This window comes from Cebus imitator, unplaced genomic scaffold (genome assembly GCF_001604975.1).
Source record: "Cebus imitator isolate Cc_AM_T3 unplaced genomic scaffold, Cebus_imitator-1.0 Scaffold444, whole genome shotgun sequence".
NCBI classification, from domain to species: Eukaryota; Metazoa; Chordata; class Mammalia; order Primates; family Cebidae; genus Cebus; species Cebus imitator.
This window is the reverse complement of record NW_016107759.1, coordinates 2774702-2788197: the sequence shown is the minus strand read 5'-3', so window position 1 is coordinate 2788197 and position 13496 is coordinate 2774702. Positions and strand designations below refer to the sequence as shown.

Below are 13496 nucleotides of genomic sequence, written 5' to 3'. Positions count from 1 at the left end.
AGCCAAGATTACATCACTGTACTCCAGCCTGGGCAACAGAGTAAGACTCTGTTTCAATTAAAAAAAAAAAAAAGGAAAAAAAAAAGGTATCCACATTGTCTACCAAACTGATGAAATAAATGATACTTATTACCACTGACTCATGAAACATTTACTAACAGCTACTATTTTGCCAGGCTGCAGTGAGCCATGATCACACCACTGTACTCCAGCCTGGGCCACAGAGCAAGACCCTGTCTCTAACAACAACAATAAAATGTTGGGGAAACCTGAAACTAACTGGGGGACCCTTTGAGGGTCTGAAATTCTTGTGGATAACTGGGAGCTCAACGTCTTCATAATTTGGGTAATTTATCTGGGATTCAATTATGCTGATAAAATCTAACATCCTGTATCATGAAAACAAAGTTTTCTGTAAAAATTTTAAAACAACAACAACAACAACAACAAATTTTAAAACAAAAGGAGTTTTCGGCAAGTCTAAAACCATTACAAAATAGAAGGTTTGGAGCGGATGTATGAGTTAGAGATGTATTTAGCTGCAAGTAAAAGAAAATCCAAGCAACCATGGCTTAAAGCAAACAGGCCTCGGCTGGGGCATGGTGGCTCACACCTGTAATTCCAGCCCTTTGGGAGGCCGAGATGGGTGGATCACATCAGGTCAGGAGTTCTAAACCAGCCTGGCCAAGATGGTGAAACCCCATCTCTACTAAAAATACAACAAAAAATTTTCTTTGTTGGGCTTTGTGGCACATGCCTGTAATCCCAGCTACTCAGGAAACTGAAGCAGGACAATTGCAGAGGTTGCAGGGAGCCGAGATCTCGCCTTTGCACTCCAACCTGGGCAACAAGAGCAAAACTCCATCTCAAAAAACAAAACAAAGGCCTAGCATGGCGGCTCATGCCTGTAATCTCAGCACTTTGGGAGGTCGAGTCAGGTGGATCACCTGAGGTCAGGAGTTCGAGACCAGCCCAACCAATATGATGAAACCCCATCTCTAATAAAAATACAAAAGCCCCCACCTTAACCCCCTCTGGATCCTTGCTTTCCCATCCCAGCCATGGGAAAAAAACAGACTGGAGAATAAATAATTTATTGAAATTGGAGGAATAAATAAGGTATGTGGGAAAGGTTACAAATAACTATAAAAATCATTAACATTTATATACACAAGGGCGCTGGGGCCCGGAGGCGGGGCCTGACGTCTTGGGGGCGGGGCCTGAGGCCGTCGATCGCAGCGCGGCGGGACGGGGCGGGGGCGGAGCCTTCTTTCGGTTGCAGCCGTAGGCCGGGAATGCGGATGCCCCCAGAGGTAGATGGGTCTGTTTACAGCGGGGGAAACTGCCCCAGGCCGCCGCAGATCCAGTTCCAGAGCTAAGCCCCGAGTCCCCCTGTGCCCTAGGAGCCCGCGGCGGACCCGGAGTCTGGTCTCAGTGCCCTGAGGGCCGCACTCCCCTGCGCGCGCCCGCGGAGCTGCACCCCTTGCACGATCCTCTGTACCCAGGAGCGGTGCGCTGAGAGGCTGATGTAGACCCCGGGCCTGTTGCGCTCGGCACAGCCCTCACCCCAGCTGATGATGCCGGCCAGCAGCCAGGCGCCGTCCATCTGGCACATGAGGGGGCCCCCGGAGTCGCCCTGCGGAGAGGATGCGAGGTTAGGAACACCCGTGGTACAGGGGGTGGCAGAACCCAGGGCCAGTGCCCTGTCAGGGGGCAGATGAGCCCCTTCCCGGGAGCCTATTTCTCCTTCCTGGAGGGGACAGGACCCAAGCTCCACCCACGTGAGAAATCCCTGGCGGCAGAGTAGGAGCTGCAGCCAGGCATCAGGACCTCCAGGCCCAGGTGCTGCCCCTGCACTGTCTGACCATCTTACAGACAGTCCCTGAGCTGGAGCTGGCTCTGGCCACTGAGGCGTGGGAAGCCCACTGAAGGAAATGCAAGCTCCTGGAGGGGGAGGCGGTGCAGCTGGGATGCCCAGTTTAATGTCTGAACAAATAAGTGAGTGGCTGAGTCAGGCTGAGGCTGGGTCTATGGGGACTGGAGACTGTCAGGCACAGCCAGTTCTGGGGAGGAGGCTAGGGAGAGGTAGGTGGTGGGGCTCAGTGGGGACACGGCTGACGCTGGCTCCTTCTTGAGGCCCTCCTGGCTGGGGGGTGCTTACCAGACAAGCATCCCGTTCCCCCTCCAAGTAGCCAGCACACAACATATCCTTAGTGATGGCTCCCTGCCCTGCTCCCCGCCAGTACAGGCGGCTGCAGACTTCCGAATCAATGATGGGAACCTTCAGCTTCTGCAGGGTCTGAGGGTGGGGCAAGGGCACTGGGAGGAAAGAAAACAGAGTCAGGCTTGGGGGCCTCCCCTACTTGTTGCTTCCTCAAAGGACTATCCCCCACCCCATCCCCGATTTCCCTCAGCAGTGGTTCTCAAAGGCTAACAGATTAGCTCTCTAGCTCTCCCAAGATGCTTTCAGAAAATCAAAATTCCAGATCTCCACCTCTGGCCCTGCTGAATCATTACACGAGTATGAAACCTAGGTCTCTTCCTCTTTAATAAATTTTCTGATATCCACAGATGGTTAGAGCCTTTCCTGTCTCAGACACTGCATTACTTCATCCAGCACCAGGTCTGTTACAGAAAAAGTGTTCGATAAATGTCCAGTCGATGTCGAAACTTACCAGGACCTGGGGGATCCCCACACCTTTCCTACAGCCTGTGGTCTGCAGATTGTGGACTGAAAGTCCGCAATTCTAGCTCTTGAAGAAGCCCCTACAGAGATTATGGGGAGGCTGCAACCTTAGAGTCAGTGGGATCCCCACACACCTGAACTAGTGTCATTTCTCTTAATTATTCTGGAATCTGGTTAAATTGTCATCTTCTTACACTGTGTTCTTAGTCTCTGTCTCTCTCTCTCAAACTCTCTCTCTCTCAGGTCTTCATTGTATCTATCCTCATTTCTGCCTGTATGTTTCTTTTCCTTGGCCCAGTCTCTATCATCCATCTGCCTGTCAATCTGACATCTACCTTTCTCTTGCTGCTTCCCTGCTTCTTGCTTTATTTAATCTAGTTTGAGTTTCAAGATGATGTCTTCCAGGCCTCTAGAGGTGGTTTGAAAATTATATTTTACAATTAAGGAGGCTGCATTTTCGCCTGAGAATTTTGCCCGCAATTGTGGCATGCTGCCACCAGGGGATGCCTGTTCCCACTCTAGAATCAGGCCTCTTTTTACAGTCACCCTGTATTCAGCCTAGTCCCATGACACACCTCCTTTCAGCCATTCCTGTATCAATGAATAGCTTCACAGAGCTGGCTGTTGCCTCAAAACATAGCCAGACACTTTTGAAGTAGAAATGAGGCCGGGCACAGTGGCTCACACCTATAATCCCAGCACTTTGGGAGGCTGAGGCTGGTGGATTGCTTGAGCCCAGGAGTTTGAGCCCAGGCTGGCCAACATGGCAAAATCCTGTCTCTACAAAAAATATAAAAATTAGCCAGATGTGGTGGTACACACCTGTAGGCCAAGCTACCTGGGAGACTGAGGTGGGAATATTGTTGAGCCTGGGAGGCGGAGGCTGCAGTGAGTTATGATCATACCACTGCACTCCAGCCTGGGTGATGGAGTGAGACCCTGCCTCAGAAAAAAAAGAAAAAAGAAATGGCCTGAAATCGTCCACCGAGGTTTCTTCTGGATCACAGCCCATCTTTTCTTCCGTCTCTGTCATGCTGTGCCTCTGGCCTCCACCCTTTTTTACTGCTTATGGTGTCTGTGTCCCTGAGTGTCTGCATCCCTGAGTGTCTGCCATCCTCTGATCCTCTGTCCCCATCCACCCCCAACCACCTTGGAGAGAAAGAAGCCTCACCTCCATCTTGGATGCTCCCCCAACCCGAGATCCAGCAGTGGGTGTTTGGAGGGAGGTGGACAGAGGCATCGGGCAGGCAGATGGGCAGGACCCGTTCCGAGAACTGTATGGAGTGCTCGAGACGCACCAGGGCGATGTCCGCACGGGCACCCTCCTTCCAGGAGTACACAGGGTGGGGCTGCACCCAGGCAACACCCACCTTCTGGGACCGAGAGCCAGGGTTCCCCAGCTGCCAGGCCCCCAGCAGCACAGAGAACAGGGACGGCTTGTTCAGGTTGCTGGAAGGAAAGGCAAGGGGAGGATCAGCCAGGAGGGTCTGGGAGGAGGTGCCTGGGGGAACAGCAGGAGGATGAAGGCCCCTGAAGGCAGGAGAGCCTTCTGGGTAGAATCAAGGTCTCTACTGAGGGGCACCAAGATTGAACAGAGGCCCAGGGCCTGGAGGATCACGTGTCCCCGGGGAGCTGCACATACTCTTTGAAACAGTGGGCAGCGGTGATCACCCAGCGGCTGGTGAGCAGGGAACCGGCGCAGTGGTGGGTTCCATTCTTCTGGATGCTCACGACCCAGGGCCACTCGCTGTCATCGCTGTCCTGGCCGCCCACAACCCGGTTCAGCTGCTGGGGCTTCCCACAGGCTGGGGGAACTGGAGGGGAGGGTCAAGTTTTGTCATCTCCAACTTTCTACAACCCACCCTCAGAATCCCAATCCCTAGGCCTGCACCCCAAGCTCTGCCCACAGCCGAAGCTCCATTCAGGCCGCCAAACTCCACCCACACCCTAAGCTCCACCTGCACTCCAAACCCCACCCCCACCCCAAGCTCCGCCCGCTTCCCGATGCCTTCCCTCCCTCCAGCTTGGCTCTCCGCTGGTCCTCCCTTGGCCCTGGCCCTGGCCTTCCCACGCCCTCCCTGTCAGCTGCACCTGGTCTCTCCCTCCCCGTCTTTCCTTACCCGGCCCACTCTGCTCCGTTCACCTTCCTGGGTCTCTCTCTCCTCCAGCCCTAGCACCTCTCAAGCCTTCCTTCTATCGGTGTCTTCTTCCTGACTCCCTTCCCCTCGGGCTCCTTCCCCCCTCACCCCAGCCCCTTCTGACCGGTTCTCAGGCGAGGGACACACACACCCTGCCTGCAGTTGAGCCTCCTCCCCCTCCCTCCCGTCAGGGCTGCCCCTTCCACTCACCAGGTATCCTGGCCGCACTGAGGGTGGCTGAGGGCAAGAGAAGGAATTGGTCAGGCCAGTGAGGGGCGCCCAATGCTCAGTGAGGAAGGGTCCCCAACACCCAGTAAGAAGGAATCCCAGTGCCCAGTGAGGAGGAGGTCCCAACACACAGTGAAGAGGGTCCCAGCGCCCAAGAGGAGGGTCCCAGTGCCCAGTGAGAAGGTCCCAGCGCCCAGTGAGTAGTGATCCCAGCGCCCAGTGAAGGCGGGTCCCCCAGCACCCAGTAAGGAGAGTCCCCCAGCGCCCAGTGAGGCGGGGTCCCCCTGAGTACCTGGTGGTAAGGAACCCGCATCCCTCCAGTGCCCAGGGAGCTCCTCAATTCTCTCACCCCCAGGGCCCCTCCCAGCGGGGCATTTCCTGGGGCCCAGCTGTGGCCCTGCCCTCCCGCAGCTTCCCGTCCAGCCTGTCCGCCGGCGACCAGGACCAGATCCTCCGAGGGAGGCACAGACCTGAGCCCCTGCGGCCTGGACGCTGCTGCCGCTGGTGCCCTCCCCGTAACCTCCTGCCCCAGGAACAAAACAAAACGGTGCTGCCCCCGAGGCAAGGGAGGGGGAGAAGATGGGAGAACCCGGAGGCGGGAGGGAGGAGGTGAAGGCGACCAGGACGGCAGGAACTGGGGGCCGAGGTGTGCCGTGGGCTTGCTGCGTTTTCTGTTTAATCCTCACAGCCGTAGAAGAAACCGAGGCACCGAGCAGTTAAGGAGCCAGAGACGAACGGAGAGCAGAAGCAGAGAGATGAGAGAGGCCAGGCGGGGAGGGAGCGGGGAGGAGCGAGAAGGGTGGAGGGAGGAGGGAGGCGCAGCCTCCGACGTACCTGTCGATGCCAGCAGCAGCAGGGAGGTGAAGATGCCGAGACGGCCCCCACCCAGGGCTGGGGGCGCTCCAGAAACCACCATGGCTGGTGGGACGGGGGCGCAGGCAGCCGGCTCGAGGGACCCAGGGCGATGCGGGTCAGGGTGTGTAGGTTCTCTGCAGGTCGCCCCAGGTTTTATCCCAGGAGGTGGAATGCCGTCAGACCAGTCCCCAGGTGGCTCCCTCGGCCACCCTGGCTGTGGGTCATGGGCAGGGGGCGGGGCTTCGGGGAGGAAGCCAGCCGCTACAGGGCCTGGGGGGGCTCTAGCTGAGACCCCAGGCTCCAGCTGTGGGTGCAGCGTGTGGCCTCTGGAGGGCAGGGGAGGGAGCCTGGACCCAGTGGTCCGAACATTGACTGTCCGAGGCAGAGAAAGGTCCCAGGGCACTGAAAGGAAGGGGTTCTGGGCTGGGGATGGCTTGGGTCTGTAGTGGCTGAAGTCTGGGGAACTGGGTGTTGGGGGCTCCTAGGGCCTTAGGGATCAAGGGGGTGCCAGAGGCTGAGTAAACGGCTCCCACCAGCAGGGGGCCGGGCCCCTGTGACTCAGCCCAGAGACCTGGCCCAACCCAGGGCTCGGAAATCCCGTTAACCCATTTCCCAAAAGCTGTGAATCAGGTGAGTGGCGACCTAGGTGGCCTCCCGGTGGCTGCCCTCCCGTCATTCCTGCGGGTGGGGCTTGGCCCCGCCATTCAGACACCTGACGACTCACCTCTCACCTGAACTCCCAGGAAGCGGAGGAGCCCATGGTCACCAGGGCTGGGTCAACCGGGGGCCTGGGAGAGAAGGGGCCCCGGGAAGGGCTGGGACTCCCTGGAGCCAAAGAGCAGCTGGGCTGAGTTGGGCTGTGCCAGTTCGGGTCCTGGGCTGGGAGTGGATTCTTGGTGTTTTCACCGAGCAGCAGCAATGGCAACCTGGGGCTGGATCCTGTGAGACCTTCCCTGACTCAGTGCCTCACAGTGCCACGCAGTGCCCCACACTTGGGACGCTCCCACACAGCAGAGCAGGCTTCCTCCTCCACACAGAGGCAGGAGCCTGCACCCCTTCGCTCACTTCATCAACAAGCCTCCAGCAGGGCCCTTGCTACTGCGGGGGGTGGATGAAAAGCAACCACAGCAGTGAAAGTGTATGTAATAAATATATTTATACGGATACAAATATAGGATTTATATAATAGAGCAAACATTTAGGAGTGCCATGAATCGCCTCACCTAATCCTCAAATTTCTTTATTATTCCCACTTTGCAGATAAGGAAACTGAGGCAGCCTAGGGTGGTTAAGTGACTCACCTGAGATGCCCCACTGCTGGGTGAGTGGTGGAGCCGGACCTGCACCCCGACTCTGGGGATGGCTGCCTGGACTGCACCCCGGGGGGGCTTCAAGAGCCTGGAGGAGGACGTGCCTCACCCTGCCCAGGTTGTGCCCGACCTTGCTCCCAGCCGAGTCACGGTGGCAGGGGTCGGGGCCTGGCAGACCACCGCAGCTGTTTCAGGGGCTCCACGCTCTGAGCAGGATGCGATTTGCCCTGAGGGAGGACTCTTTGCTGCCCACCTCCTCAGTCTGTTAAGGGTAAGGGTGGAAGCGGGACAATTATTGCGTTCTGGTGGCAGAGAGGCCATGCCCTGCCCCACCCACAGACAAGTCAAAAAGCAGGGCCTTCGGGAGCCCCAGAGAATGTATTATTCTCTGTCCCACAACTCAGAGGGGGTTTGGGGGAACTGCAGGAAAAGACAACGCCGAGTGGTGGAGGCGAGGGGCCGTGTCTCTGAGCAGCAGTGGCCCCAGAGCAGAAATGTGAGCTGGGCACCCCCACCCTACTCACTGTCCCCAGCTCAGCTCTGCACCCAGAGTGGCCAGGGCCCTCCTGCTCCCCACCCCACTGCCTTCTGAAGTAAGGTGGGTGGCCTCCCCAGTTCATTCTGCAAATATGTATTGAGCACCTGCTGTATGCCAGGCCTGCTGGGCACCAGGACATACGTGATGAATAAGACACAGGTCCCCCCCCAGAAAAAAAGACACAGGTCCTGTGCTCCGGAAGCACATGTCTTCCTGGGTGTGGGAGGCAGGTGACAGATGACAGTGAGGTGTCCAGGAGGTGGGTGGTAGCTTGGACCCTGGAGGGCCACTGTGAAGCTGGGTGCTGGGGGAACAGTGTGGGTGTTGGGGGGCTCCCTGTGGACTCCCAGGATCATGGTCAGTGCCTGCTGCACCCTGGGGCTCAGCGGGTGTTTGTTGAATGAATAAATGAATGTGGAAGCAGCAAGTCTGCAAGTGGCTGGGGATCGAACGCTCCGGCCTCCCTCTCTGCCTCCCACTCAGGTTTCCTCTCCATTCCAGCTTTTCTACCTTTCTGAACACCTGACTCACTGCCCTGGAGACCCAAGAGTAGCCATGGGCCCTGCCCGAGATGCCACTGTCCCTGAGATGGGGTGGCCAGGAAGACCGCCCTGAGGAGAAGGGCCCAGGAGGAGCAGGGGGAAGCCCTGAGGACTTGGGTGAAGATTTCCTGGCACAAGTCCTGGGGAAAGGCCCCAGAGACCAGTTCCCCATAACCAGGTGTAGAGGGTGGATTCTCTGAAACGCCACAGGGCAGAGACCCTGGCATGATTCAACGTTCACTAAACAAAATATTTATTGAGTGCCTGCCAATGCTAGACCCACACGCTGGCTGGCATCCCTGCCTGTGCAAGAGTCAGATGAGCCGCATGCCCCTGCCACCCACTCCCCGCTCCCTGCCAGCCTGGCCTCAGGGCCTCTGATCCATGTGCACTGGGGCGGTGATGACTGACAGGGCCACTGGGGCATTTCTGGGCTAACAGCAGCTGCCACTGGTGAAAGAAGTGACTCACCGATGATGGTGGCATCTCAGATGTGGGCCCAGGAGTCTGGGGAGCTACTCTTTTTTTTTTTTTTTTTTTAAACAGAGTCTTGCTCTTCTCACCTTGTTGCCCAGGCTGGAGTGCAATGGCACAATCGTGGCTCACTGCAACCTCTGCCTCCCGAGTTCAAGCAATTCTCCTGCCTCGACCTCCCAAGTAGCTGGGATTACAGGCACCCACCACCACACTTGGCTGATGTTTGTATTTTTAGTAAAGACAGGGTTTCACCTTGTAGGCTGGTCTCAAACTCCTGACCTCATGATCCGCCCACCTCAGCCTCCCAAAGTGCTGGGATTACAGCCATGAGCCACCACGCCTGGCCCTGGGGAGCTGCTTTGAACAGAGCTATCCATTCATTGTCCCACCAAAGGCCACAGAGCCCACCCACCACGTGCTGGAGTTATCAAGGAAAATAAGACAGTCTCCTTGCCCTCCTTAACTCAATCAACAAGCATTTGCTGAGCACCTCCTGTGTGCCGGTACTGTCCTAAGTGCTGCAGATACAGCAATGAGCAGACCAAAAGCCACATGGACATCGGATGCAACAGAGAGTTTTTAAAAGTAACTAAATCATTTCGCTCTATGGAAAACAGCACGGAGATTTCTCAAAGAACTGAAACTGCAGCAACCATTTGACCAGCAACCCCACTACTGGGCACACAAGGGAAAAGAAGTCATTATACCAAAGAGACACCCGCACTCGTGTGTTCATCGCAGCAACTGTTCACAACAGCAAAGCCGTGAAATCCACCTGAGTGTCCATCAACAGATGACGGATAAAGAAAATGTGGTGAATATACACACAATGGAACACTATGAAGCCACGAAAAAGAACACAAAATCAGGTATTTGCAGCAATATGGGTGGAACTGGAGGCCATTATCTTAATTGGAACAAGTCAAACACGGAAAGACAAATATTGCATGTTCTCATTTCTCAGTGGGACCAAAGCAATGAGCACCCATGGCCACAGGGTGCAAGAGCAGACATTGGAGGCTCGGAAGGATGGGAGGGGGCAAGGGAGGAGAAATTACCTCTGGGATCCACTGTTCATGATTTGGGTAATAGACACTAACAGCCCAGACTTTACACTACACGATTTATCCATGCAACAAAAATGTGCTTGCACCCTCTAAATTTTTTTTTCTGAGATAGAGTCTCACTCTGTCACCTAGGCTGGAGTGCAGTGGCATGATCTCGGTTCACTGCAACCTCGACCTCCTGGGCTCAAGCAATTCTTGGGCTTTAGCCTCCCGAGTAGCTGGGACCTCAGGCGCACCACAGCACCTGGCTCATGTTTGCATTTTTAGTAGAGACAGGGTCTTGGCATGTTGGCTAGGCTGATCTGGAGCTCTTGACCTCAGGTGATCCACCTGCCTTGGCCTCCCAAAGTGCTGGTGTGAGCCACTGCGCCTGGTCTAATATCCTCCAAATATATAAAAATAAAAATTTAAAAAGCATTTAGGTTTGGCACAGTTGCTCATGCCTGTAATCCCAACACTTTGGGAGGCTAAGGCAGGACGATCACCTGAGCCCAGGAGTTCAGCACCAGCCTGGACAACATAGTGAAATCCCCTCTCTATAATTTTTTTTTAATGTTTTAATCACTTAGTCTAATAGCTGATGAAGTCAGTGGGGGAAACCAAAGCAGATAAGAGGTGTGGGGAGGGGGTGGGGGCTGGGGTGGGTGAGGATGGAGGGACACAGTCTTAAGTAAGCGGCCCCGGCAGTTCTTCCCTGTGAAGGTAACATTTGAGCAGAGACTTGAGACGGGAGAGAGCTGGGTGTAGCACTCGGGGGACCGTTCCAGCCCCAGGACAGTAAAAGCCAAGGCCAGGATGTGTGGGCCCAGGTGGGAGGCCCCGGCGTGCAGGGAGAGAGTGGCAGAGGAGGTGAAGCATGCAAGGCCTTTGGCTTCATTGGGGAACTGGAGCCCCTCCAGCTCTGGCTGCATTTTAGCAGGATCCCAGCAGTGGCCACATTAACCAGGCTGATTATGTCACTGCACTGCTGCAGCCTGGGCAACAGAGTGTGACCCTGGTGGTGAGGAGGCCGGGGTGAAGCAGGGCTACCCCACCCAGGAGACAGAAGATGACGTGGGGAGAAGGATGGATTCTAGATCTTTCTGTGAGGCCAAGCAGACAGGACTAAGGGCCAAGGGCTGATGCAGTGGGGGCAGCAGCTGCCTGGGGCGAGGGTTGGGGGCAGGATAAGGAGTAACTCTGGATCTGTTTAGCTGGAGACGAGGCCCAGGGCAGGTGAGCTGAGGGCAGAGGTCCAGCTGGAGGGAAACATGGCAACTGGAGCTTGGGGGGATTTAAAGTCCGGAGGCTGTTGAGGTGACCAACGAGCAGGTGACATTTGCCATCGGAGACCATGCAGACGTGGACAGCCAGAGTCCCACACACCTCACTCACTCACCTGCAAACATGACAGGGCTGGAACTGCCACAAAGCAGAGACGCAGGCAGCCAGGGGACTTGTAGACAGTGTCCCAGCCCAAGGGAGCCCCTGCAGGAACTGGCCATGTGACTCTGGCACAGGGGCTGGGTGCTTGGGCTGAGGTCCTCCTGGGCCCCGTAGAGAAGCCTTTGCTTAAGGGCAGGGGAAGGTACTGTCCACTTGCAGCAGAGTCAAGCTAGGATCCGACTGTTAGAGGCATGGAGGGGACTCAGGAGGCTGGCGGGGAGGAGGGTGAGGGCTGGCTGTGGGCAGGGTTTTTCTGGGGTGCTAACGGTTTTGAGAAATCTGGCCTTGTTTGGCCCCTGGGATGCTGCAGGACCTAATGAGGTGACACTGCTCATCAGCTAGCATTTCGCCACCTTCCCACAGGGACGTCCCTCCATCTGATCAGGCTTCTGAGCTGCCCTGGAAACTTGTTTCCTTCCTAACCTGCAGCACTTGGGGTTTCCCCACCTCTCGGAGACTCGGGTCAAACTGGGTTCCAGCCCACTCCTAGGCCCCAGAGTCCTCCCTACCGTTCCCATGCCCCTTGACCTCACATCTTTCTCTGCCTCCACCATGGGCTCCTTGAGGCCTCAGCTCTGACCATCTCAGTCCCAGCCCCCAGGCTCTGCCCCTCCTCCCTTTCCACCAGAAACCCAGCCTGGATTTCCCAAAGCTCAGCAGCTTCCTGAAGCCTCAGGGAGATCCAGAGGATGGCCTGAAATTGCCCGTCATGTGTCCAGCCCATGTAAAGCGAGACTCAAGCAGCCCAGCATCCTGTCTCCTCTACCTGGGACCAGCCCGAACTGACTCTTTCTGCATCTCAAAGCCCCAACGCTGAGAGCTCAGTCGGGAAGAATTGCGCCTCCTCCACTGCCCGGAAGCAGGGAGGGAGGGAAGGATGGGACAGAGCCTGGGCAGCTGGGATACAGCCCATGGGAAGAGCCGAAGTGGGGAACTGGGCAAGCGGGGCCAGCTGACTCCCTGCGTGCCCGTCTCAGGGCTGGGCAGCTCCTACGCTGTGCGTGACTCATCAGTGACGCAGAGGAAGGGCAGGACCTCAGAGTCCTGAGATCAGAGGTCATGGTGGGGCTGTCTGTCGGCTTCAGAGAGTCTGCAGATCACAGGAGAGGAGGTGGCTGACCATACATGGATTAGCCACATCTGAGGGTGCTTCGAGATGAGGAACTCAAGCTCAGTTCCAGAGTGAGCTGTGTGGAGCTGGGATCTGCAGGTCTCTGCCTTCAGGGCCACCTGCCTAGCTGTGACGTAGTCCCCAATGTGACCTGGGCAGCCACATCATGCCTGCCGGGAGAGGAGGCAGAGAAACCAGCTCTGGCCACCCCCGCAGGGTGCGGAGCCACCTCCAACCCCGGTCCTCCTCCTGTCTCATCCTTCCAGGGAAATGAGTGACTACTAATCACTGCTAATGAGTGGCTTCAATGATACATCAGAGTGTGCAGTTTCTCCACCAGGAGGTCAGACAGCTCTGGGGCAGAGAGGCACGTGTGTGGGGAAAGTCAGTCAGCAGCTGAGATGGGCTCACCCTTCTGTGCTGGTGGAGCCCCCACTTCCACTCCCACAGTTGTCCTTTCAAGCCATGATCTGGGCGCTGGGGACTTGGACATCCAACAGGCATCTCACAGTAGGGAATGCAGAGAGTCGCTCTAATCCAACCCTCCCTCGGGCTTCCCTGCTCAGAAAGTGGCATTCCCGTTCACCCAGCTCTCCAGCTGCTAGCCCGGATGGCGTCCTGTTTGTCCTTTTCTTCCCCATCCACATCCATCCGTCAGCAAGTCAGGCCTGGAAGGAGTTGGTGGACCCAGGCACCTCCCTCCATGGGCACAGGACCCCTCCAGACAGTGCAACGGGTGGGCAGGTCCCCTGGGGCCTTCAAGTCTCTTCTCTCAGTAATCAGAGTGCTTGGCACAACATGAATTAGATCACGGCACTTCATAGTTTCACTCTCTCTAGCAGGGCCCACTGCACTCAGGAGATCCTCTAACTCCTGCGCCCCTCCCTCAGGGCTTGGCGTCATCAGGCCGTGCTGACCGCTCTGCCTCCCGATGATCACTCTGCCCAGCTCACTCTCATCCAGCCACACTGGTCCTCTCTTTGTACTAAGCCCTTTTCTAGCTAACGGCCTTAGCACACGCTGCCCCACCCATCCCAGTTCAGAGCTGACAGGTCTCTTCAGGTCTTAGTTTAAGTGACACTCCCCCTGTTATACTTCTTTTTTTTTTTTTTTTTTTTT

At 56.4% G+C, this 13496-nt stretch overlaps 1 protein-coding gene and 1 long non-coding RNA gene across 2 annotated transcripts; one reads left to right on the top strand and one right to left on the bottom strand.

The window, feature by feature from the left end:
* Window positions 1-1077: 1077 nt before the first annotated feature.
* On the bottom strand, window positions 1078-6122 carry PRSS22 (serine protease 22). The gene is made up of 6 exons (XM_017511073.2): window positions 5887-6122; window positions 5035-5061; window positions 4329-4500; window positions 3858-4135; window positions 2162-2319; window positions 1078-1636 (listed from the first exon to the last, which is right to left on the bottom strand). Exons 1-6 carry the CDS (start codon window positions 5966-5968, stop codon window positions 1400-1402), a joined length of 954 nt encoding a protein of 317 aa, XP_017366562.1. The 5' UTR covers window positions 5969-6122; the 3' UTR covers window positions 1078-1399.
* LOC108290953 lies at window positions 5661-8882 on the top strand. Its single transcript, XR_001819757.2, has 3 exons — window positions 5661-5698; window positions 7168-7228; window positions 8257-8882. It is a non-coding gene; the product is annotated as an uncharacterized LOC108290953 (long non-coding RNA).
* Window positions 8883-13496: the final 4614 nt, after the last annotated feature.